The sequence below is a fragment of the Protopterus annectens genome, chromosome 3.part0 (genome assembly GCF_019279795.1).
Source record: "Protopterus annectens isolate FY-2018-M chromosome 3.part0, PAN1.0, whole genome shotgun sequence".
NCBI classification, from domain to species: domain Eukaryota; kingdom Metazoa; phylum Chordata; order Ceratodontiformes; family Protopteridae; genus Protopterus; species Protopterus annectens.
In genome coordinates, this window is record NC_056731.1 from 1641844430 (window position 1) to 1641870055 (window position 25626).

At 40.7% G+C, this 25626-nt stretch overlaps 1 protein-coding gene across 1 annotated transcript in view; it reads right to left on the reverse strand.

The window, feature by feature from the left end:
- Window positions 1-25626, reverse strand: part of ATP6V1C1 (ATPase H+ transporting V1 subunit C1) — a 1077102-nt gene that overhangs the window by 775012 nt on the left and 276464 nt on the right. The window contains exon 2 of the mRNA XM_044065676.1: window positions 14542-14715. Coding sequence (XP_043921611.1) covers window positions 14542-14673 — 132 coding nt within the window. The 5' untranslated portion in view covers window positions 14674-14715. The remainder of the gene's footprint in view (window positions 1-14541; window positions 14716-25626) is intronic.

Here is a 25626-nt window from a genome sequence, read left to right on the forward strand (position 1 = left end):
TAGGCTAAGTAAATAGTCCTGTAAATTGAAACTAAAGTCACTGATCTCTTATCAGCTAATGATAGTCTCACAGGAATCTTGGGCTTCTGAGACATACAACACCTCTCAGTTCTGATCATCTGACTTTTCATCACAGAGTTGATTCAATAGTTTATACATACATATTTTTCAGTGCAAGTACATATTTCATTCTTATGTGATGAAGGATGTAGGACTACAACAATGACCTCACACAGCTACTTAGGTGTGGGATTCCTGTTCAAAAACTTCAGCCAGTGTCACTCATACTGTTTGCTCTTTTTTAAACAAGACAGGATCAAATTACTTCTGTCATGCATTAGCAACCGTTTCAGCTGCCTTTTTTGAATAATGCTGAGACTTGCATTCTACCTTTCTGATACTAATAAATGAAAATATTTTGGCAATTTGAAGCTCGTCCTCATTTCCCTCAGGACCTACAAAACAGATAAATCTACAGTTTGCAACTGCATAGTTCTGTATTGTTAACAATGCAAGGTGAAAGTCCATTTGATAGGGTGTACCACATTTTCAGCACATTTTTCTATGTTCTCTATGTCATACATCTCAACCCGGAAAAATCAAAAATCTGGACAAAGGCCCATGAAAAAGAGGTACAACTGGCCAAATATCACTAAGCAGATTAACATGAAAATTGCATACATAATTATGTAACCTCACCCACTCCAATGGAATTGTGGGATACCAACTTGTAAACACAAACTGAAGAACAGACAATATATGATCATATACACAAAATAAACATAAGTGTTTTATTTATATTAATACTTGAACTTGTATCAAACTTTGAACTTGTGCAAAACTAAAATACAATTTTCTTTTATAAAATAAACTGCTTCAGCCTTCTACATTAATATTAAACACAAAAACATAACCAGAACAAAAACGCTTTATTTATATTAAGATCTGAACTTGTTTATATCATCTGAACTTGTATAAAACTAAAACACAATTTTCTTATACAAAAATAAAATTTACTACTCGACATATTTTTTAATTTAAGTTTTTAGCACTCCCATTTTACAAAGACAAGTCAAAACTCTTAATAGCAGTTTTAGACTGATGTCATTGGGAACAGAAAGATTGTGGTATTTCATTATAACTTGGTTTAACAGATTTGTTTACCACCTTAACAGAGATGGTTTTATGGCAGATATGTGGAATGGAGCCATCTGCTATTAGTTAATGTCTTATTCTAGTCTACCTCTTTCCTCATGTACCTAGTGTGAATGCTATGTCAGGCATCTTTAGGGATCGCCATTGCAAATTAATGTACTTTTTAAACTTATCTGAAATGTATAATAATACAGAATTTCATTACAATACTTTTCAGGGAAGAATATTAACATGCTTTGAATACATAATCAGATATTACACCTTTCTAGAAATCACTCTTTACTGGTATCCAAGAAGAATAAACAGTGCACAATTAATATTTAGCATTCAAATTAATCCAACTCTTAACACAGAAGGGTCATAATTTACAGTTTTATAGTAAATATATATTGATATTTCACAATTCACATCCCCTTCCCATAAAACTGTGGCCTTTACCATAGTACGAACAAATCAAAACACTTGTTGGTTTCTGTACCTCTTATTTGGTTGTCACAATGACACTCTGTCTCATTAACTTTTCAACAAACCAAGTCTTCTAGTAGTTTGTCCAAGTATGCACAAGCACCAAAAAGAAACATTTCCCCAAGCAATCCCTTCAGTCAGTACTATGTCAAGTACGCACAAGCACAAAAATGAAACATTTCCACCAGCGATCCACTCCTTTCAGTAGCTTCCAGTATGCACAAGCACCAAAGTGAAACATTACAATTTCCCCCACATCCCAACTAATCCCTTCGGCAGTATGTCTCCAAGTATGCACAAGCACTAAAATGAAACGTTTCTCCCACCAATCCAATGAAACGGGTCCCCCAGACCCCCACTAATCCCCTCAGCAGCATGTCTCCAAGTATGTACAAGCACCAATATGAAACATTTCCCCAGCAATCCATTCCCTATCTCCCTTCAAATATATTCAAGTATGCATAAGCACCAAAAGGAAACATGCCCCTCCTAGACCCCCAATAATCCCTTCAGCAGTATGTTTCTAAATATGTACAAGCACCAAAATGAAACATTTCCCCCACCACACCGATCCCTTCAGCAAGACAAGGGCCGGCATTCATAGACTGTGAGTCTGACTTTGCATTTTCATTAGTAATCGGTGAAGACTGAAGAGCAGTGCTATGTGGTTAAGCAAACCACCATGGTCTTTTAGGATGACAACAAAAATGTGGAGGCCTTTTTATAAAAACAGTCTTACCTCCCTCCCTCTCCCTATTGTCACAAAAGTGTAATAGACTATAATTAAATACAGTATATACTCACACACACACACACACACACACACACACACACACACACACACACCTAGCTAGAAGCAGAGCAGTGCTAGCTTATGTGGTAATGCAAAGCACAGACAGTTTCAGGATAACAACAAAAATGCTGTGGCTAGAAAAAAAATATTAAATAAGTACCTACTACACAATACAACAGACACACCTGACCCTCTCGCTAGAACTTGGAAGCAGCACTGTCATTTTCTTTTTTTCTTTCTTTTAACTGGAGGAGCCGGGGGAAAGACTTGGTGAGAATTTCTTCTTTTCTGCAGAAAAAAAGACCGGCCTGACTGTTGCACTAGTAACGAAGAACAGCTTGCCTTGTTCCGTTGCTGCTTTAATTAATTTAAAACAAAAAAGTACAGTGTGAGTTGTCAGCTGTTCTCAGTCGGCCAGTCCAACACCGCTCTGTTCGTTGACTCTCGCTGCTGCAACCACGATGACATATGATAAACACAGACAGTACAGTAGACACCCCCTCAAGCACTCATCCGAATTCAGACAAGCTTGCGGTCTGCTCACGAAGCTGACATCATCACACATGCCACTGCATGTTATGACATCATTAAAAATTTGCTTTAAAAAAAAAAAAGAAAAAAGAAAGAAAATGTGAAATTTGGGAATTAAAGGGGCCACATGGGAATTTGTGGCACCCCATTATTTTGACCTTAAAAATGGTAAATACCAAGGAATTTGCTACGGTTGAGTGGTCTGCTCTATGTTCTTGGTGTCCCTGTGCCAGCCAGTCATCAATCCTCAACCCAATCAGACATAACCCATTTAATCCCCACACTGGAGATTCCATTTAATTTCAGCACAAAGGGGTGATATTTAGTTGTCTAAATACCTAGGAAAGGGATTACTGATAGAAAGATACTTTTTCAGGGCTCAGCCTATCTAAATATCTATCAGTTGTATAAACCACAGACTGAAATTGAAATAGGCTTTATCGTATACTGTATGTGTGATGCCCCAACACTAGCCCAGTAATCAAGGAGCCTCAATCCTCACCATTGGCAACAGTGGGGATGTACATACTGGGAGGATGACAAGTACACATACAATAAAGTGCAATTTCCCTTAAGAGAACACAGAGACCACAGTCAGTCTGGGGCTGGTTTCTCCCTCTTTCTCCAGATCCACAATAAGACTCCTCACTGGCACATCTATAGGGTTGAGATCTCAGCTGAGTGGCTAAGACAAAACCTCCAGCACCCTCTCTGTCCAACCAGTGCTTCGTGTCCCTGCCCAAATAGCTGACACACACACACACACACACACACACACACACACACACACACACACACATTTGATTTATACACAAGCACACACCTGGCAAAGGCTGGCACAGGTTTACTAGCTATGCCCCCTTCTGTCCAGACTATAAGGTAGCTCCGTATAGACACAAGCCACTACTCATCAGGTACTTTAAGGTCCTTACAAAGGGTGTCCAGTCCTACTGTGTAATGTTAATAATAATCCAAATGGTAGTCTGACCAAGCAAGACTATTGGAATGGCCTGTACAGTGTCACCAAACAGATATGCAAGTACTCTTACAGCTCAACTGTGTCTCGCAAATATCAGCCACAAAGATAAATTTAAATATATTTAATAATAAATAATAAAAGAACAAGGCAATACTCAGTAAATCAACACAGTTACTTCAGAGTTCAAAATCCACAGGAAGTATTTAAAACAACAATGTAGGACAGTCTCCAATACATACAGACACAACTAAACTAATCTGTACTACATTCCTAATTATATCTAAAAGAGTTACTATGCCCTAAAAACATACTTACAGAGCAAGGCAAGTGCATATGTTGATAATGAGTGGATGTTCTTGCTAGGTCCAAGACAAAATACAAAATGCACAGTCTCTCTCTGACAGAGTTCTTAAATGCTGGGTTAGCTTGGATGACATCACTTTTTGTTACCTGACTTAAGTTCCCAAGCTAAACCTCCCATTGTAGCATTTGACATATCTCTGTGAAAAATACATGGGTTTCAGATGTTTGCAGTTGTTAGAAAACATAAAAAGTACAGTTGTGTACACCTACCATAAATGTAGATGTTCGAGTGTCTTCACTGTTGCAGTCATAACTGTAGGGTGCTCCTGCCGGCAGGCAGCCCGAGGTCGGCCAGAATCCCAAAGTCTGGGTCCGGCGTCGGCTGTATAAGCTAGGACCCTGACGTCAGTACGCTTTGGTACATAGCCCTCAGCCGACGCCATCTTCTCCAGCCTTTCTTGCCCTAGATGTCAGAAGTCCCCAACAAATCAAAAATGAATCCAACAAGGAAACACAAATACACCACAAAAAAGGAAAAGAGAGAAAACAGAGGGGATAGGAGGGAGGGAAACCCCGACTGCAACAGTGAAGACACTCGAACATCTACATTTATGGTAGGTGTACACAACTGTACTATGTTCTTCGTGTTTCATTGTTGCAGTCATAACTGTAGAGTGGAATCCCAAAGCAGTGTAAAAGGGAGGAGGCTTTAGATAGAAGAAGGGGAGGCAAGAATACCCTGCAAGACAGCAGAGGCAAAGCCTGCCCTGGACTTAGAAAACAGGGGGAGATTGTAGTGCTTGGAAAAAGTATGCACAGAACTCCAAGTGGCAGCTTCCAAGATATCCTTGGTAGGGACTCCTCTGAGGAAAGCTGTAGAAGTGGCAGCTGCTCTAGTAGAATGACTTCTAATGGTACCTGGAAACTGTTTCCCATGATGAGTGTAACAAAATCTGATTCCATAAGCAATCCATTTGGAAATGGTTTGTTTAGAAATAGGTTTTCCAAGAGAACTGGAGGCAAAAGAAACAAACATTGATTAGACTTTCTGAAATCTTTAGTCTTGTCCAGGTAAAATCGTAACTGTCTGTGCACATCTAAAGAATGCAAAATCCTTTCCCCTTTATTTTGAGGATTTGGAAAGAAAGTAAGAAGGTGAATAGTCTGATTTAAAGCCACTTTCGAAATCACCTTAGGCATGAAAGTAGGATTGGTCCTCAAGGATACTCTGTCCTGATGGAAAATAAGGTATGGTTCCACAGCCATGAGAGCTTGCAACTCTGAGACCCTTCTGGCAGAGGTCAATGCTAACAAAAGAACAGTCTTCCAGGATAGAAACTTAATATCTGAAGATGCAGCAGGCTCAAAAGGAGGCAAAGTAAGTTTTTCTAAAACATAATTAAGATCCCAGGCAGGGACAGGAGGGTCCTTGGAGGCCTCAAATTTTAGCCCTCTCAAGAACTGCTTCACCAAAGGATGAGAAAAACAGGAGGATCAGAACTGAAATGCAGAGATAGCAGAAGCATGAATCTTAATGGAAGAAAAGGAAAGTCCTTTAGATAAAAGTTCAAAGGTAAAGCAAAATAGAAGAGAGATCAGGTACCTGAGGATCCGAGCCTCGGTCCTGCATCCAAATACAAAACCTCTTCCATTTAGAGGCATAGGATTTCCTAGTGCTAGGCCGTCTAGCTTCCAAAAGAACATCCAAAACTTGTTTGGGAAGACTAGAGGAAATCAAATTCCTTTGAAGAGCCAAGCTGCCAGGCAAAGGGTCTTGAGATTGGAGGTAGTAACTGACCCTGATGCTGGGACAAAAGAAGGGCTCAGTGGGAGAATCCAAGGAGGCCCCGAGAACAGGAGCTTTAAAGTTGGATACCAAAACTGTCGAGGCCAATTTGGAGCAATCAAGATGAGGAACTTGGGCTTGTCCTGTTTTATCTTCAGTAATACCCGAGGCAGTAGAGGAAGAGGAGGGAAGGCATATGCTGAAAGGCTTCTCCAGCTGAAGGACAGGGCATCCACTCTCCAAGCTGTTTTGTGGAAGGACCTGGTGCAAAAGCGAGGCAGCTGATGATTGAGATGGGATGCAAACAGATCTATCTGGGGACATCCCCAAACTGCAGTAATCCTGTTGAATAAGTTGGTGTCTAGCATCCATTCGTGAGGATCTGAAATGTTTCTGCTCAGGCTGTCTGCTAAGAGATTCTGTTTCCCTGGAATGAATTGAGCCTGGAGATGTAGATTCAAATTTAGAGCTGTGTCACATAAAACCATAGCTAGTCTGCAAAGGGGGTAAGAATGAGAACCCCCCTGCTTGTTGATTTACCACATGACCGTGGTGTTGTCTGTGTGAATTAGCAGAGGCCTTGGTTGTAAAAGGTTCTTGAAGGCTAGAAGGGCATTTTGAACTGCCAACATTTCCTTCAGATTGATGTGCCAGTGAAGATGGTCCTTTGTCCAGGTTCCCTGCTGGCAATTGTCTAGAAAGTGTGCTCCCCAAGCATAATCCGAGGCGTCCGTGGTTAGGATTTGAGTAGGTTGAGGAAGACGAAAAGGTTTTCCTTCGTTTAAAGTGCATGCCCTGGACCACCAGAGGAACTCCTTCTGAAGGCAGGGGATCAGAGGAATCAGAATATCCAGATCGTGGTAATGCTGTGACCATACACTTTTCAGATACCATTGAAGCTTTCTCATGTGAAGCCTTGCGTTTGGAATCAACAGAATGCAGGAAGCCATGTAGCCCAGAGCCTGCAGGAATTTCCTTGCAGTGAGCTGAGATAGAGTTGCCAAGGTGTTGAAAGTAGAAGCCAGCTGAGTTTGTTTTTCTGGAGTGAGGAAGGCCCTTTGTAAGGTTGTATTTAAGAGGGCTCCCAAGAATACCATTTGTTGAGAAGGGATCAAATGTGACTTTTTTTATGTTCACTGAGAATCCCAGTAGGAGGAGAAGACGTTGAACAAAGTCCAGATGTTGAAGCAGAAGATCTTTGCTGTCTGCCTGAATAAGGCAGTCGTCCAAATAGGGGTAAATCTGGATCCCCTGAAGTCTGCAGTAAGCCACTACTGGTGCCAGGCACTTGGTGAAGACTCTGGGGACGGTAGATAAACCAAAGGGCAGAACAGAGAATTGAAAGTGCCTCGAACCTGCCTTGAACCTGAGGAATTTCCTGCGTTCTTGCCTGATGGGAATATGTAAATAGGCTTCCTTTAAGTCCAATGTCACCATCCAGGCGTCCTGAGAGAGCATTGGAATTAGCTGCTGCAGAGTAAGCATCTTGAATTTTGGAATTTCCCAAAAGGTGTTTAACACAGAAAGGTCCAGAATAGGTCTCCATGAGTTTTGTTTTCTGGGAACCAGAAACAGTCTTGAATAAAACCCTTTTCCCATTTCCGAGAGTGGAACAGGCTCTATGGCTCTCATGGCCAGAAGAGCATCCACTTGAGTTAAGGCCTCTGACCATTGAAGTTTTGGCAGATCTGGCCAACCGTGAGCCCTTGGCAAAGTGTGAAAGTGGAATTTGTAACCTTTTAAAATCACGTCCAATACCCATCTGTCCTGGGTAATAAGAGTCCAATTTCTGTAAAAAAGAGACAGTTTTCCTCCGAGAGGGGCATCCAGGTGAAGGGGTCCTGAAGCCCAACCGAGAGAGTCATTGAGTTTGCTTTCTTTGAGATTGGGATCTGTCTTCTCCCCTTCTAGGTGAAGAAGCAGTCCATTGTCTAGATCTGTAAGAGGCCTGGCCTTGACCACAACCTCTGGAGCGCCTATATCTTCCCCTTTGAGGCCTGTCAGACGTGGGAAAGGACCACTTTTAGAGGGCCAATTCCTGGAAAATCTAGGAGGCTGAACTTGCAAGAAATCTTTTACAGTCTGCATAGACTTTGCCTTTTCTTCCATCTTTTAATAACTTCCTCAGCCTTGGATCCAAAAGAACATCATGTTGAACAGGGGCATCTAATAACTTAGCCTTAACCTGTTCAGGTAAACTTTGTTCACGAAGCCAGGCATGTCTCCTAATAACAGTACCAGAGGCAGCAGCCCTGCAAGAAGCATCCAAAGCATCAAAACCACAATGTAAGCTATGCTTGTTCACCTGTTCAGTAGCATGCAAAACATCCTGAAGTTCCTTATCCTCTGGACAAGCAGGAAGGGAAGCAAGCTTTTGCTTTAAAACAGACAAAAGAAATTGCTGATATTTAAACATATGAAACTGGCAATTTAAAGCCCTTACAGACAGGGTAGCAGAAGTATATACCTTCTTTCCCCACCTGTCTAAAGCACGAGAATCCTTCTCAGAGGGAATAGGATTTTTAGAAGTAGCAACCTTAGCAGCCTTAGAGCCCTGAGAAATAGTTTCAGGATCCAGAAGGGTTTTTAAATAAAAATAAATGAGAGTCAGGAACCCTATAAAATCTATCAGGCTTAGAAGGAGCAGGAGGCATGGAATCAGGATTCAAATTAGCCTCAGAAAAAGCATCATCTACAATGTCCAAAACAGGAGGGATAGCTAAAGGCCTATGCTGAGGAGGAAGAAGAAGAAATTCTCTAAGCCTCTTCTTGGAAGCAGAATACTCCTGTCCTTCCCAATGAAAATGTTCCCTCATCTCATGCAAGGTTTCCCCAAAGAAAAATCCTCAGGCGGAGAGGCCGAGGGTAAAGAGTCCTCAGCATCCGAATCCTCATAAGGGGGAAAGGAATAGTCCTGATCTGAGGAAGAAAGAGAAGATACAGAAGCCTGGTCAGAGGAATCCAGAGTAACATCCTGTCGAGGCCTTTTCTCAGGAGGGGGGTGAGAACCCCTAATCATTGTAAGCAAATCTTCAGCCATCCTCAATAATTGCTTTTGTGTCCTGGGAGTGGATTCAGAAGCAGCTTGAGCTGGAACTTTAGACTTAACAGGAGTCTTTGTCTTTGCCTTTGAAATAGTGATGTGAGTAGGCCTGAAAACCCCCTCAGAAGCCGGTACCTGCACAGCGGTTCTGGACCCATCTGAAGGAGCGACGTCCGAAGGTCCTGCAGCAGTTAAAATAGTGGGCCTTGATGGCTCCCCATGGGAGTCCGTGACGCCATCGGTTCAGAAGTGGCGGACGACAGGGGCTGCAAAGCCTCACTGACGACAGCCGAACCGGACGCTGGCTCCAGCTGCAACGAGTCCTGTTTGGACCTCGGAGGCCTGTCTTTGTCTTTGCGCTTCTTTTGAACTCCGGTAGTGTCCGACGACATTCTATAATTGAAGCGCCTGCCAAAATAATTTAAAGCCCAATCGTACCTGCGCTTGATAGTACGAGAGTTGAACCTGGCACAGAACCGACAACAAGAAACGTCGTGGTCAGGGCCTAAGCAAGGTAGACAGTAAGAGTGGAAATCTTTATGAGGTATTTGTTTCCCACACGCTATACAATTATTAACTTTTTCTGACATCGGAGGAACAAGAAAAAGATTCCCAACGGGTACTTAGCTTTGAGAAGAGAAGTAAGAACTTCGGACCGACAACAACCAAATACGCTGTTCGAAAATCGCCAACCAACGACTTGCGAGCTGCTTTCCACTGCACGGCAAGAAAGACTGGAGAAGATGGCGTCGGCTGAGGGCTATGTACCAAAGCGTACTGACGTCAGGGTACTAGCTTATACAGCCGACGCCGGACCCAGACTTTGGGATTCTGGCCGACCTCGGGCTGCCTGCCGGCAGGAGCACCCTACAGTTATGACTGCAACAGTGAAACACGAAGAACATCAATAACACACTTACAAAACGATGCAGAAGGCACCCTTAGTTCTAGACATTGTCTCCTTGATGCATTGAAACTAACTTTTATAGCACAATCGCAAGACAATTTAATTTCAACTTACTTTCTTGAAGTTTTGCAAGTTAACTCTGTATGTCCCAGTTTCTACTATTAAAACATACATTTTGCACAGGTATATAGCTTATATACATTTCTGTTCTTTTCCAGTACGGTACACTGTGGGCACATCCTTGAAGCTCAGTACTGTACAAACCCGGTTTAACACACACTTCTGTACCAGTAATTTGATATACACATAATATATATCTCTAATACATTTGGTAGCACAAGCAATTGCATCATGCTGGTATTCACAAATGACATATAACTATTTACAAAATTCCAGATAGCTGGGCTGGCAGCATTTCCCTTGTGTCACAGTATGCAGTATATCTGTTATGTATATACTTTCATGCATGTGTGAATATGAAACAATGAACTACTTGGGTACAAACAAAAATATTTAGTATACTTCCACTGGTTCAGTAAGCTTTACAGTAAAGTGATGAAACCTCACTATCAGCAAAGGACCAAGTAAAAACAGCATACAGAGGAAGCTGTTAGCATTTCTGTTGTGCAACTAACCAAAGGTAGTGAAACTTGAGCTCTTAGTTGAAAATCTAACTGAATGCAAACAATAAGATCATATGACTTGTGCACTTACCAAAACAACTAAACAGTTTTCCCTTTAAGTTCTAGGTACCCTCAAAGCAACAGGCACTTAGAATGAATGGTCCAGATAACAAAATATATCAAAAATGTGGCAATCCTGATTCCTCATATTGTCTGTTCATTTTAGAGTACAGAAACACAGACCTGCAATCTGTGGCTCAGTCTCTAGTGCAAATGTTTAACAAGTAAACATCTAAAGTCCAAACTGACCTAATTTTCTAGACCAATAATCAACAAGCAAGCAAACAGCATTTTAGTTTTGTAGAAAGGAGAATAGGTAAGGATGAAACCACACTAAAATCATGATCCAATCAGTGCTTCACAGAAATGTTCATTTCAGGGCATTGTAGCTGGTTCTACCAAGCAATTTAGATCATATCTGGTGCAAGATACTGAATATGTAAATATGCAAATATACTGAAAAAGCAGGAAACAGTTGAGTAAGCAGCCCAGCCTAGCCAATAAGTAGTAGTCTGCATGTAAAAACAAAAGACTCATTAGCTGCACCAGAATTTGAGAAACCATCACCACCTTCTCAGAATAAAAATATCCTGATGGGTTAAATAATTCAACCACAGCCTTCATTAATGACTAACTCGATCCCGATAAACACACTTAGCAACTGTTCACAATGCTGAATTGGATAATTCAAATCAACCTGCTCTGAATAAATGTCTTGGGTTTGGAAGATTACTTAAAATGCCAGTTTGCTATAGTAACTGTAGACAGTGCATAAATATGCATTTTCAAAAATCAAATGTCTTAGTTTTCTTGGTTTGGTATACACCTATACACACATTTGACATGTATAGTACACTTACAGCGTAATGTTTACTGAGACAGTGTTATGTAACCTATAGTATCCAGTTCGTTTTAATGTAAGGGGGGGGACACATATACAGGTACATGAGAAATACACCATTAGAACTGCAAACTTCAAAAATAACAATCTCAGCAATTAATCACTTTCTCACAAATTGAAAACCAAAGCAGTTCCCTGGTGAAAACACCTTCACAGTTTTACTTTAAATCCTGTGGATCAAAAACCTTAAATACTTTCCATCATTTTTTTACATTTCTAGTTCTTCATGAGGACTGGTATGCTTGTTCGTTGAATTAAATTTTTTTATGGATAGTCATCAAGCAAGAGACTGTCAACAAAACTTTGAAGGAATTTAGCTAAGGCGCTATTTTGATTTTCAGTTAATGAGAAAGAAATTTTACTGATTAATAATGAAAACGGTTAGTTTGAAAGTTTGCAGTTCCAGCAGTGTTATTACTAGCTACGCGCTCGAGAGACTTGAACCTCATCACTGAAATAAATAGGACATGCTGGAGGGACAGATTCATAACCCAGAGGCTCCCTTCACTCTGGAATAAAATCCCAGTCCAGGTTAGCAGAGTCCCTCATTGACTCTCTTCAAGAGGAATCTTGATGAGTTTATGGGAGATCGTAGATTTACTCCGGGTATTACTTCTGTGTCACTGTTAGGCAGATGCACAGTATACTTAACCTCGAAAAAGGGCATAGCAAAATTCATTTTAAAATGGATGGCGAAAGCCAAACACACTCTGGCTAGGCTTGTAAATGCCCTAGGGCAGATAGCCTAGTATGAACCTATGAGCCTATTAATTTATAAGGTTCCATAACCTCAGTTAGTAAACCAAGCTGAATAGTGCTACAGATGTGAAATCATGTGAAATTAATAAAGTGTATGCATGTCCTTAAGTGTGGCACTGCTACTAGGACTGGTGTGCCATGTGACTACAAATCCTCAGCCAGTCGGTAGTAAAGCACACTTCAATATGTGCATATACAATACAATGTCCAATAATGTACTTTTGGAATGCAGTAGACAAGAAAATTCTTTTTGAGGCTAATCTGCCTGAAATGTATTCCACTATAAAAAACATAGTATTTATCACATTAAAGATCAAGTTTAAAATAGCAAAAGGAACTTTTCTTTTCAAACAAAAAACTATAAGCATGCAATTTTTTTGTTTGTAAAGTACATTTTGCAGCCTTTAATTTCATTTTTTTAATAGTATTTATCCTCTATAGACTGGGGGGGGTGCCTAGAGAGGAGTTGTGGTATTGTATGAGGAAGTCGGGAGTGGCAGAGAAGTATGTAAAAGTGGTACAGGATTTGTATGAGTGTAGTGTGACAGTGGTGAGGTCTGCAGTAGTAGTGACAGATACATTTAAGGTGAATGTGGGATTACATCAAGGATCATCTCGGAGCCCCTTCTCATTTGCAATGGTAATGGACAGGTTGACAGATGAGATCAGACAGGAGTCCCCGTGGACTATGATGTTTGCCAATGACGTGATCTGTAGTGAGAGTAGGGAGCAGGATGAGTAGACCCTGAGGTGGACATATGCTTTAGAGAGAAGAATGAAGGTCAGCAGGACTAAGACAGAATAGATGTGTGTAAATGAGAGGGTGGCTAGAGGAATGGTGAGGATGCAGAGAGTAGAGTTTGTGAAGGGGATGAATTTAAATACTTGGGATCGACACTTCAAAGTAATGGCGAGTGTGGAAAAGAGATGGAGAGTACAGAGTAATGGTGAGTGTGGAAAAGAGATGAAGAGATTACAGGCAGGGCGGAGTGGGTGGAGAAGAGTGTCAGGAGTGATTTGTGACAGACCGGTACCAGTAAGAGTGAAAGGGAAGGTCTAAAAGAGGGTAGTGAGACCAGCTATGTTATACGGGTTGGAGATGGTGGCATTGACAAAAAGGCAGGTGTCAGAGCTGGAGGTAGTAGAGTTAAAGATGTTAAGATTTGAACTGGGTGTGACGAGGATGGACAAGATTAGGAATCAGTATATTAGTGGGTCAGCTCAGGTTGGATGGTTTGGAGAGAAAGCCAGAGAGGCAAGACTGCGTTGGTTTGGACATGTGGTGAGGAGGGATGCTAGGTATATTGGGAAAAGGATGCTAACAATTGAGCTCCCAGGTAAGAGGAAAAGAGGAAGGCCTGAGATAAGCTTTACGGATGTTGGTGAAAGGGAATATGCAGGTGGCTGGTGTGACACAGCAAGATGCAGAGGACAGGAAGAATGGAAACAGATGATCCGCTGTGGTGACCCCGAATGGAACAGCCAAAAGAAGAAGAATCATCATCTACAGACTGGGTCAGTCCCACTAGTCTAGTAGCCTCTTTTCAGGGGAGACTAGAGATGGTATTTATATTACGACGGGAAATTTGGCCAGGACATCAGGGAACCTCGCTACTCTTTTCGATAGGTACAGCAGATGGGATCTTCTGTATCCACATGAGCTACCACCAACTCATGCAGATAGAGCCTCACTTTAATGTCACATCCAAAGAAAGGCACACTTGGAAGTGCAGCACCCCCCCTTATGCGGCACTGTGGTGTTAGCAATCAATCTATCCAGTGTGAGAATTGAACTTACAGCCTTCTGCAGCAAAGAGTATGCTACCTGTTGCATTACTGCCACTGCAGCCATTTGGAACTAATCCTTATTTTTTTGCCAAACTCTTAAGAGGTTGGCAATTACATACCTAAGTTACAATTGCTTACCCTATGTTAATCCAGCATAATTGGAACCAGAACCCAAGGTGATTTAAGTGCCTCCTGCCCACCAGTGAATATTAATGCTGTAAATACTCTTTTGTCTTCCACATTCAGAAGAAACTTTTAAAAACATGCTGTTTGTAAAGGGGTAGGAAACAACCTTTTTTATACAAAAACAACATGTTGCTTTGCACCTTTAAAATGACTTTTAAATATAAAATGACATGCATAATATTCTGATTGAAAACACACACTGAAGTGCTTTAGCATCATCACCTTACACTCTAAACATCAGATATGTGCATGCAATACCAACCTTAAGATCAGGAATAGAAAATTTGAAGTTAGATGACAGATTGTTGTTTCTTATAGTTGCAGCATTCAGTTTGTCCCATGTCTGCTGGCATGTTTTCTCTCCAGGTGCAGAAATCAGCCAAAATTCTGTCATGCTTGCAGCGGCTCAAGTCACTTGCAGATGAAGTGAAGTGCACTGTGTGAAGATAAAGATTACTTTTTAATGTAGCACTGTAGTGCAAAGCTGAGGTTTAAGAGCAAAGGAACAATATTAAGGCACAAATTAAACAGAGAAACATCAAACCCAACTATTACTACAGCATGCCCAGCAATAAATTATGCTAATACAGTGGTATTGAGACCGGAAGCAAATCACTGGCAGCACTGCTTTCTTTTCTGATGTATCACCACCTGATTACAAATATGAACAGACTGCCTAGTGTTGCAATGTAATACATTAATATACTGGTTTTATGAACAGCCTCTTCACATGGAACACTCTACTACATGAAAGTTGCATACTTACCAAAATGATAGATCTGTACTATCAGTAACACAACATTAGGTAGCTCAGCATCGAAAACCTCCCTAGACTTCTAATCCCCTCTCCTTATACCAATAATTTATCATGTGAAGATCGCCTGCAGAAATCTGGTACACCATGCCCAGCAGACGGATACATAAAACATAACTATAGACCAAGTCAGCAAAATCAGGGGATATATGTGGGCAGTTATGTCACCAAGGATGCACCTTCTCATCCAAATCTATCATTACAGTAACTACATATATATTTGCTTTTATATATCTGATACAAGCATGTCCATCCTCTGCAACAGCAGGGCAAGATTCCATGTTCATCTTCCTGGGTAGCCTCATTCATGAGAATACACTCCTGACTAATGAAACCCAAAGGAAAATATGAAACTATCACATCCAGAATTTAGTGTCTTGCAAAAGTATTCGGTGAAGTCCATACAGCTGCAACTACCTTAATAATATCCCAGGTTGCACCACTGTAGAACACCACCCAAGAGATGGCCATTGCTCATGCACAATGTACCCTACAGTTAGACTGCGAGTGTTATATTGCACTTTTCATTACAGAACTTGATACGAATATGTTAACAACTTGGCTAAAGTAATCTTATATACTGCATCACTTTTCAGAAAAAGATATATAAACAAACTGATTTTTGTCCAGAACAGATTTTGTCAGTTCACTACAGAATTGCCTGTCAAAGCATGAAATATCAGATATTCGCATCTATATCATGTTATCGAAATTTTACATCATCGAATCAATAAAGGTCGAACTTTATTGATAGAAGTAGTAAAATATCGAATAACGTAAAAAAAAATAACTAGCGTAGGCAGGGGGGCAAGCCCTCCTACACACCCACATCCCCTTACTTAAATATAGCACCTCCGAGACTGCACTACATTGAGGTAAACGGAAATCTCCCCCTTACTGAGATTTCCATTTACCTGCGCGATGCTCTGAACTTTCGATATTGCCGGCTTACTACAATGTGAACTAGACACAAATATTCGCCATTCAGGATCTGCCATAGTATAGCTTGTCCATATCCAGCTCCTAACTGCAATGGCCAGTGCTGATCTATATGTAAACAAGTGCACATTATTTTGTTTTATTCACTGGAACATACAAGCTAAAGAAAATTACTGACAGCAAACTAACCCATATTTCTTTACTTGGCACTTTAATGATACTTGAAGGAACCTCCATTTCCAAAGGAAACCTTTTCATAGACTGTTCCTGGAACACACACCTTTCTACAGAAAAACATGCTCAGCTCCACCACCCTATACCTAATTACCACCCACCTCCACTTACTCTACAGATACACTTACAGATACTCCCTCCCCTGAACACTATACATCTAACCAAACCTTGACCTTAATTACCCAGTGTCATTAACCCCTTCATTACACTCACTCTAGACCCCCCTCTCCTTTTCCTCAATATAGTCCCTAGCCTACAACATGATACAATATACACTTATTATACTACTTCTCTTTACTTATATCACAAATTATCACATCACCCTAAAACATGCAGTGACATCCCTTTATCAACTCTCCCAGTCACCATCATAAACAGTTATGACAACATATCTTCCAAACTCTTCTACTCATCTCCAAACTGATATTTTAAGTATAAAATATATCACCACCTATCATCCATCCATAAAAGCCAAAAAAAAAGTTACTTCAACAACAATGCATTCAGAGGTGACATCCACCCTAGCCCAGGCCCAGCTACCATATCCCCCCTGAATACTGACAATCCCAATACCACCATAGCCACCTCATCTAGCGTAAACCAAATCCTCCACCAAAAACACCTCCAAAAACTCTCAAAACACTTGCCTCACTCAATATCTGCAGTCTACCTAAATAAATTACTGAAATACATGTATGGCTATGGCTATCTCAATACAACGCTGGTGTCCTAACCATTACTGAAACTTCATGTTGCAGCCACTGAAATCTTCCCACCCAGTTACAGTACTATTCAAAATGACAGACTCCATAAAAGGAGGAGAAAGCATAGCCCACCTTCAACCAAACCACTATAGCTTAAGTTCCTATTTTCAAAACATACCTCAATTCCATAACGCTGAAATACTTAAAATCCTTCTTAAACTTAACAGCAAAATAGCCATTATCTATCCCCCCCCCCCGGAAACAACATCCCAATTCTCAAAGATATTCTCTCTTGGTTAGCAAACACAATCACGGTGGAAAAGATTACACTTGGTGACGTCAATATTGACTGGCTACATCTCTCTTCCCCCTACCTCACCTCCTGCATTAACCTTTATGATCTCACATAACTGGTTAACACACCCAATAGATGGAACAAAAACAAAGGTAAAGGCTCTCTTTTATAGATTGGATTTTGGTATCGGATTCTGATAAATTCTCAGCTACTGGTATCTACCCAGACTCAATCACCTACCTGCTTATACCCACTGTAACGCCCCCTACAAACCCAAACAACAAAACGCAACTCGCTATCTCAAGAAATCTGGCAAAGAGCTTTTCATAAGCAACCTAAAATCAGTTTGTCTAATTTAAAATCACTCCTTAGATGTTGCAGATGATGCTTTCAACTCCGCATTTCTAAATATCCTATACAGGCATGCCCCATCCCACACCAAGCAAGTCAAAAAAACCCAGTTCTCATCACTATCAATTCAAACCAAGACATCATGAAAATAGAGATAAGGCATGGAAAACATAGATTAAAAATACCCCCAATCTGCAACATTACACACAACTGTGAAACACAGCTAAAAAACAGAAACTATGACAAAAAGCAATACGTTGCATGATTTTACTGGAGGTGGTCAAACAACCCCAAAAAATTTCTGGTCCTCAATCCAGAAGCTAATAAACCCCTGGCACAAAAATAACACTCAAGCACCACTCTGAATCACTCTTCTCTAGAGACTGCTACCTCTGCCAATACTTACTTTTACTGAATCCATATCAAACCCATCAGCAAACTCAGGAAAACAGTCTTTCCCCACTAGACACCAATTCAACTACTACTCTCCATCACAAACATAGGCGTAAATAAGAAGCATAAACACTCAGGCTCCACTCTCACCCAACATTAACAAACCCACACACCCACCTCAAGCACACAACCAACAGCAGCATTACCCAAGCAAATCTATCATAAATAGCTTACTAACATCCACCACAAAATTCTACTACTAAAACTGAAAGCATGCTGTACCGCTACAATCTCCTCCCTGAATATCGTAAAATAGCCACTGATGCAAGAACATACCCTGTACCTGTCCTAACAGATCTCTACAGGAAGTCTACTCACCTACCAGCTAGATAAAGTCTCATATCTTACTAACTGCATAAAGGTGGAAGTACTGTTGAAATATCTAACTTCCATCCCATCACTATATTCTCACCCCTCTCCAAAATCCTTGAAAAATGCTTCCATAAACAGCTTATTTACTCCCTCTTAAAACACAAACTACTAACACACACACACAACATGCTTTCTGCCCTACTCATAGCACCACTTCTTTCGGCTTTTCCCAGTTGGGCATCGCCACAGCGGATCACCTGTCCGCTCATGATTGGCAGTGGAGTTTTTATGATGTCGAGTTGCCAGCCCGGCACCCAACCTTCCACAGAAGGCACACACACACACACCAACGCACTCACACTTAGGGCCAGTTTAGAGTGTCCAATCCAACTACAGCACGTCTTTGGGATGTGGGAGGAAATCGGAGCACCCGGAGGAAACCCATGCAACCACAGGGAGGACATGCAGACTCCGCACAGAAGGCACCCCAGCCGAGGAGCGAACCAGAGAACCTCTTGCTGTGAGGCGGCAATACTAACCGCTGCACCACCATGGCCGCCCCCTGCTCATAGCACTACTACAGTTCTAATATCCTTCCTTGATACTATTAACACCTACAGAGACTCTGGACTACTCGTTTCTTCTATATGCCTGGACCTTTCCGAAGCTTTTGACATAGTTTCCCACACTAAACTCTTTCATCAAATGTCTGCTCTTGGTCTAGCTCTCTGTCTACTCTAAAATGGTTTTAACAGCTACTTATCAGGTAGTGTTTTGCCTCTTGACACATTAAGACCCATCTCCCTACCTCCCAGTCAATACAGGTGTAACCCAAGGCTCAATCCTAGGACCTCTCCTTTTCAATATTTTTATAAAGGACCTACACTCCTACCATCAACCAAGCCAGCAACACACAGTACCCAGATGAGTCAAGTACCCTCACATGTACTGTCAAAACCATCACCAAACAGATCCAAACCACTAATAATGCTTTCACCTCTATGGAAACCTGGCTTCATAAATCTCAACTACCCTTAAACCCCCAAAGAACTAAATCAGTTCTATTCTTTTCAAGATACTATGTAAAAGACAACTTTAAAATTCATTCCATTAACAGCAGCCAGACTGAAGTAGTATCTCACACTAGGGTCCCTGGAGTTATAATAGACAAATGACCTAAAATTTGACCTCCAGGTACAACAAAGTATTTAAAAAAAACATCAAACTGGTTATGCTCTATAATCATGTATTTCCTTACAAAAGCCACAAGAATCACTTTTGCTAATACCTGCTTTCTCCCTTTGCTATTGTATGGGGCCCTATTCTTACTAATTTACAAGCATCAATCCTATCAAAACTGGTTGCATGCTACAACAAAGTGGCCAAATTTGCCTCTGACAACAAATACTGCACTCACTATTGTTCCACCGTTAAATCTCTAAACTGGTTCGAACTACAAAACTCCCTCATCTTCTCTCAACTCACCATCATCCACAAAATAGTGCACCAACCAAATGACTGCCTAGCTTTAAGTGCAGTAATATAATCCTATCACCCAAATAGGTCACGTAGATCCACTGGCAAACTATTGAACATCTACAAACCTCAGACACAGCCTTTACTCATGCTCAGTTGCCAAAAAATAGAATGCCATTCCTCTGAACATCAAATCCACTCCTAACCTTCGTGCTTTTGAACACATGCCCAAAGAACACCTATCAAAATCCTAGCTCTGTTCCTGCTCCATCCCATGCTAACTACCTCACAAAACCTCACCCCCTAATTTATGCTCTTTTCTTCCAAATGTTTCTGTTCCCATCATCTTCTTCACCTCAAACTATACTATTTTAGGACTGCCCCATTCAAAATTTCTTCTCTGTTGTGAAAATAAATACTTTTTCATTATAAACTTGTAAACAATGCAAATTAATACAGTTAATGATTATTACTACAACATACTGTTAATACTTTCTACCTGTTTAGGATCTATGTCTACAGTCTGTATGCATATGACCTGAAATAGGGTAAACTGATTACATGTGTTACAGATAACACATGTCTGCAGAAGAACTTGACTAAATTGACTATTTGGGCACAGGAAAATAATATGCTGATAAATACATCCAAAATTAAGCTTGTGAGACTTGGGAGACAAACTGAAAGGTGAATATTTAATACAGCACACAGAGATTAAAACTGTAGATTCATTTAAGGAAGTTGGTATATGGGTAGATCCAGCTTTGAGTGTTTCTAATCATATCAACAAAATTGGTTAATGATAGTTACATGTGTAGTATAAAAGATTTATAGTCTAGGAAATCAGAAATGAACAATGTTTAATTACATTAGACCCAAACTTGAGTATGGAGTATCGATATGGAGACCTTATAAGAAAACAAGCATGACAAGCTGTGCAAGCATGTTAATAGCTGCACAGAGGCAGCTGTATCCACCAGGAAGAAGTACAGAACTAACTCAAAAAACAAGCCACTCTGGTGGAATCACAAAATCAACACGCTGTATAACAGGCAGAAGAAAATCATGGCAAAAGTGAGGTGGTACAGCACCCAGCAGGATAAAAGCACTCTCATCAAATTAAACAAACAATGCAGAAGACAAAGTCTACCAAAGCAAATTTGAGGCAAGTTTGGTGTCCCAGGCAAGGACAACCAAAAAGCATTCTTCAGGTAGGTCTGCAACCTCAAAGGCAATACACAATTGTGTGTAGGGCTCATTGTAAGTGGAGCCACCTTTACTGAGCCAGGAGATGTAGCAAACCTGACTGATAAATTTATCTCCAACTTTACCCCTCTCTCCCCCTCAACCTTCCTTCAGGAAATATCATCAAATACAACTCCCCCTACTATCACTAGGGCTCAGGTCTTTAATGCTCTCTATGCTCTCTAAGACCAAGAACACTGCATCAATGAACCCAGATAATATCTCAGGATGCCTTCTAAATAGCATGAACATGACCTACGAAGGCCTCAGGAATTACTATTTAATTGTAGCCTCCAAACAGAAGTTGTGCCTCATGAATGGAGAAAGGCAACAGTAATCCCTCTGCACAAAGGTGGGCTATGTACAGACCCATAAGTCTTACTAGTCTTATATATAAAGCCATGGAAAGAATTATGGAGATGATCTACAGAGATGCAGTAAACCTCCAGACACTGGACCCAATCCAGTTTGGTTTCGTCAAGGGCAGATCATGCCTTCTCAACCTGGTGGGATTTTTTGAGAAGGTCACCAAACCAGTGAATGAGAGTAAAATCATTCACACTGCCTACCTTAACCTGGCCAAGGCATTTGACACAATACCCCACTCAGGCATTGTTGACAAACTCAAGAGGTAAGGTACAAACCCGTATGTCACCCAGTGGATAGCCAACTGGCTCACAGACAGGACAAAGGAAGTCAGAATTGGGGAGTTGACCTCTACAAAGAGGCCAGTCACAAGAGGAGTCCCTAGTGGGATCAGTCCTTGGACCCCTCCTTTATGGCATTTACTTCTCAGAAGTCAAGGCCAATGTCAGCAGTCTCTGGCTGACTAAATTTCCAGATGATTGCAAATTAGCAGCTGTCTTTGAATCTCACACTGACATAAATGCTCCAGGAGGGTCAGAGCCATGGACTAAAACTAAATGCCAAGAAATGCATAATAGTATTCTTTGGGAAGTCATCTATCCCTGGTAACTATCATACTGACAATACACCACGTAGAGTTGACTCAATAGTCAGGGACCTGGGGACACACAGACAGTAATCTAGCCTTTGACTATCACATTTCTACAGTAGTGAGGAAATCATTTTATCTTGCACAACTTCTAAACAAAGCTATGACATCCAAGTCCAAGGAAGTCATTGTTCCACTGTATTCTGCATTCATCAGACCTATCATTGAGTACAATGCCCCCTTTGGTATGCACCTAACCAGGCAAATCCAACAACTGGAACGTCCACAGAGGTTCCTCACTAAAAGAATACACTGCATAAGTAAAATGTCCTATGCAGACCATCTCAAGGCCCTATCCCTGCATTCGGTCTTCTATAGGCTTTTGGGGGAGATCTATGCCTGGCAAACAGGTCATTGTCAGACCCCACTCTGACAGACCTCCTGCATATCCACAAAGCAAACAGCACCAGAATTACCCATTCTAAAGACTTAAACCTTGCCTGTGATATAAATTGGACCTGCTGGAGAGATAGATATGTATCCCAGAGACTACCCTGTCTATGGAACAGGGTCCCCATCCATGTGAAGCAGAGTTCTTCCCTAACCCAATTCAAGTGCAACTTGGACAACTGAATGGGAAACCGGAAATCCATCCCTGGTTTGGCACCTATGTCTCTAATGGACACAGATAACCTGTAAATGGTTCATCTCCCAGGCCCATGCTTACACTTAAGTCCATCAGAACTTGTCAGAGATCTGGGCTGCATGGCTAGGCTTAAAAAGGCCCTTGTGGTAGTTAGCCTAGTAAACACCTATGAGTAAACTGGAAGGAGTACAGCGGAAATATACCAAGGGCATCCATGGATGTGAAAATTTAAGTTATTATGAAACACTAAAATATCTGAACTTTTTCAGTGTCTTTTATAGATATTTAAGAGGAGATCTTATTCAGGTATATAGGGCATTTAGAGACAACTACCTCTGGGAATGTTTGAGGTTATCAAAAAGTAGTAGCAAATCAGACAACCTATGTAGAAAATTCTATAGGAATGAGAAGTGTACTGACTGGTTCTGTGTTCCATGCATCAGCTGTTCTCTCAGAGCACTAAAATTACATTAAAGCAAGCACTAGTTTAGATATTTTTAAGAACAACCTGGACATTTATTATGGAGAACAACTGTTTTGGTATATTGGCAGGCTAGAAGGGCATAAATCCCTGTGCTTGAAAATGGGGTCTATGTTTGTGCATTGAAAAAAAAATTACAGTGAACAACTAATAATCGGACATTAAACAGCCAAAGTTTAATGTACCGAAAAAGCTCAACAAAAAATAATTCATCAAATGGCCATAGCTGGCCAACAACCAGGAATATCACAAAGCATACGGTAAGTGAAGGAAGCTTTTTTTTAAAATATGCCCCATTCACCACTGTAGTGCAATGCTGTAGTTACTATATATAGTTGGGGTGGGGGATGCAGCCTCCCACCTTGGTTGGTTATGTTTATGATGTTGGCCAGCTATGGCCATTCGATGAATTATTTTTCACTGTTAAGTTTTTTTAGTACATTAAACTTTCGCTGTTTAACATTTGATTATTTGCCGTTCAATATAATTTTTTTCTGATGGGTGAACATAGACCCCTTGAAATGTATGTATGTATACATTCTTTATCATATTGGGTTTAATACTTTGCACCGACACTTAAATGTCTCATCAACTTCCAATGTTTGTATTATGACTTTCTAAATTTCTTTTTGAAATTATAACACTTGATGTTATGTTCACTGTATGTGTATTTTTTTTTAAAGAAATGGAGCTTTTCTCCTCTGGCTTCCACTGAAAATGGGTATAGTATGTCCCAGTCCGACTTTCTGACCAACAAATGTCAAGTAAATAAATAAAAATCCACCTCTGTTGGAATAACTGGAAAAGATGTAGACAGATGAGTTGACTGGTGGAGATTAAATTCAATGACTACCTTAAGATTTTCAGCTAAAGCGTCTTCTGTGTGGAGACATGCGTGAATGGGTGTACCTTCGTTGAAGGTTGTGCGTCAGAGCTGGCAACTCAGTACGTAAAAATCTACTGCCAAACATTAGCGGACCGGAGTTCCATTGTGGCGACCCCTAACTGGGAAAAGCTGAAAGATACAACAACCTTAGGCATCAAAGATGGCTATGTACAAAATGCCTATAATTCTGAAACTCTTGAGGCTGAAATGAGTGCTGCAAGAGAAGAGTTTTCCAGGCTAGATATCTTAACTCTGTTGCAGAATCCAGTTCAAATGTAGGAAACATAGTTTTTTGAGACCAAAAATAAAGGACCCATGAAAAAAGGGGATTGAGAGGAAGGCCTCAAAGAAAACACCCTTCAGAAAGGTCCTGCACACCTTCAAAACAGTTACAGGCACAGAACTGGTGTTTTGATTGAAATCAAAAATAACAGCACAATGCACCTTAACAGAATAGCCAAAACATGCATCAAAACCATGAGATAAAAGGAATCCAGGACTGTTGGTACTGAAGCAGTAAAATAATCTAGGCCCTTCTAGGAGGTTTATATGGTAGTGTCCATTTACTTTTGTAAGTTTTTCCAGCATTTGTATTTCATGTACAGTCAGACTACTGTGGAAGGGTTGGCAGGATTTCAGGCTATTACAGAAACTGAAGCAAATATGTGGTAAGACACAGGAAGTGGAGAGCCAGCTAGGACTTGCCAAAGTTATGGGAATGGGACAGTAAGGTTCTGAAGGGACAAAGGTGGAGAGGTTTCTACAGCAGATGACACCCAAGCAAGGGGAACTAGATTTGTCAAGGTCAAAAATGGGGCTAGGAGAAAAGACTTTGGATTACACTTGATCGATTCCAGCCTGATTCAAAGGGTTAAAGGAAATGGTGAAAAGCTAGCGGGCCATTTCTAGATGACTGCATTCCTGGGATATTCCTTGATGAGGGACTAGAAAAAAGAAGATATGGCAATTGGTGCTGGTCCAGGAGACAAAAAAACACTGCAGCAAGAACCCCATCTCCCACTTATAGACCAGACTCTGCACTTCTGACAGGGTAAGAGTCACTCATTTATTAATTTATTTATTTGCAGTTTGTTTTCCAGGATAGTCCATTGGGCTACAAGGAGCCCATTTTCAATGGAGTCCTGGGAGAAAAGCTCCAGAGAAATACAAATACATAATACAGAAAGAGCACAAATACATAATATACATTTCAATTAAATGTTAAATAAATATTTTGTACAGTACAAACTCATATTGCACAATTTAAATAGATGTTACATAATATAGAAATAAAAAAAGATTTTCATTAGGAGAATTACATCAGGTTAATTCAGTAAGTAGTATTTTTTTTTTAGGTAATTACAATGAGGTCATTTTTTAGTCATTGGTCGAATATGTCCCAAGGGATGTAAAACTTTAGGAGGTAGTGACAGGCAACAAAGTTTGGAAAGTTAGGAAGAAAGTGTGGTAGAATTAGGTTGGATGAGAGCAAGAGCATTTCCACTGTGAAGTAAGGTGCGAGCGCAGTGAGGTTTTAAACAAGGAGAGAGTGCTGA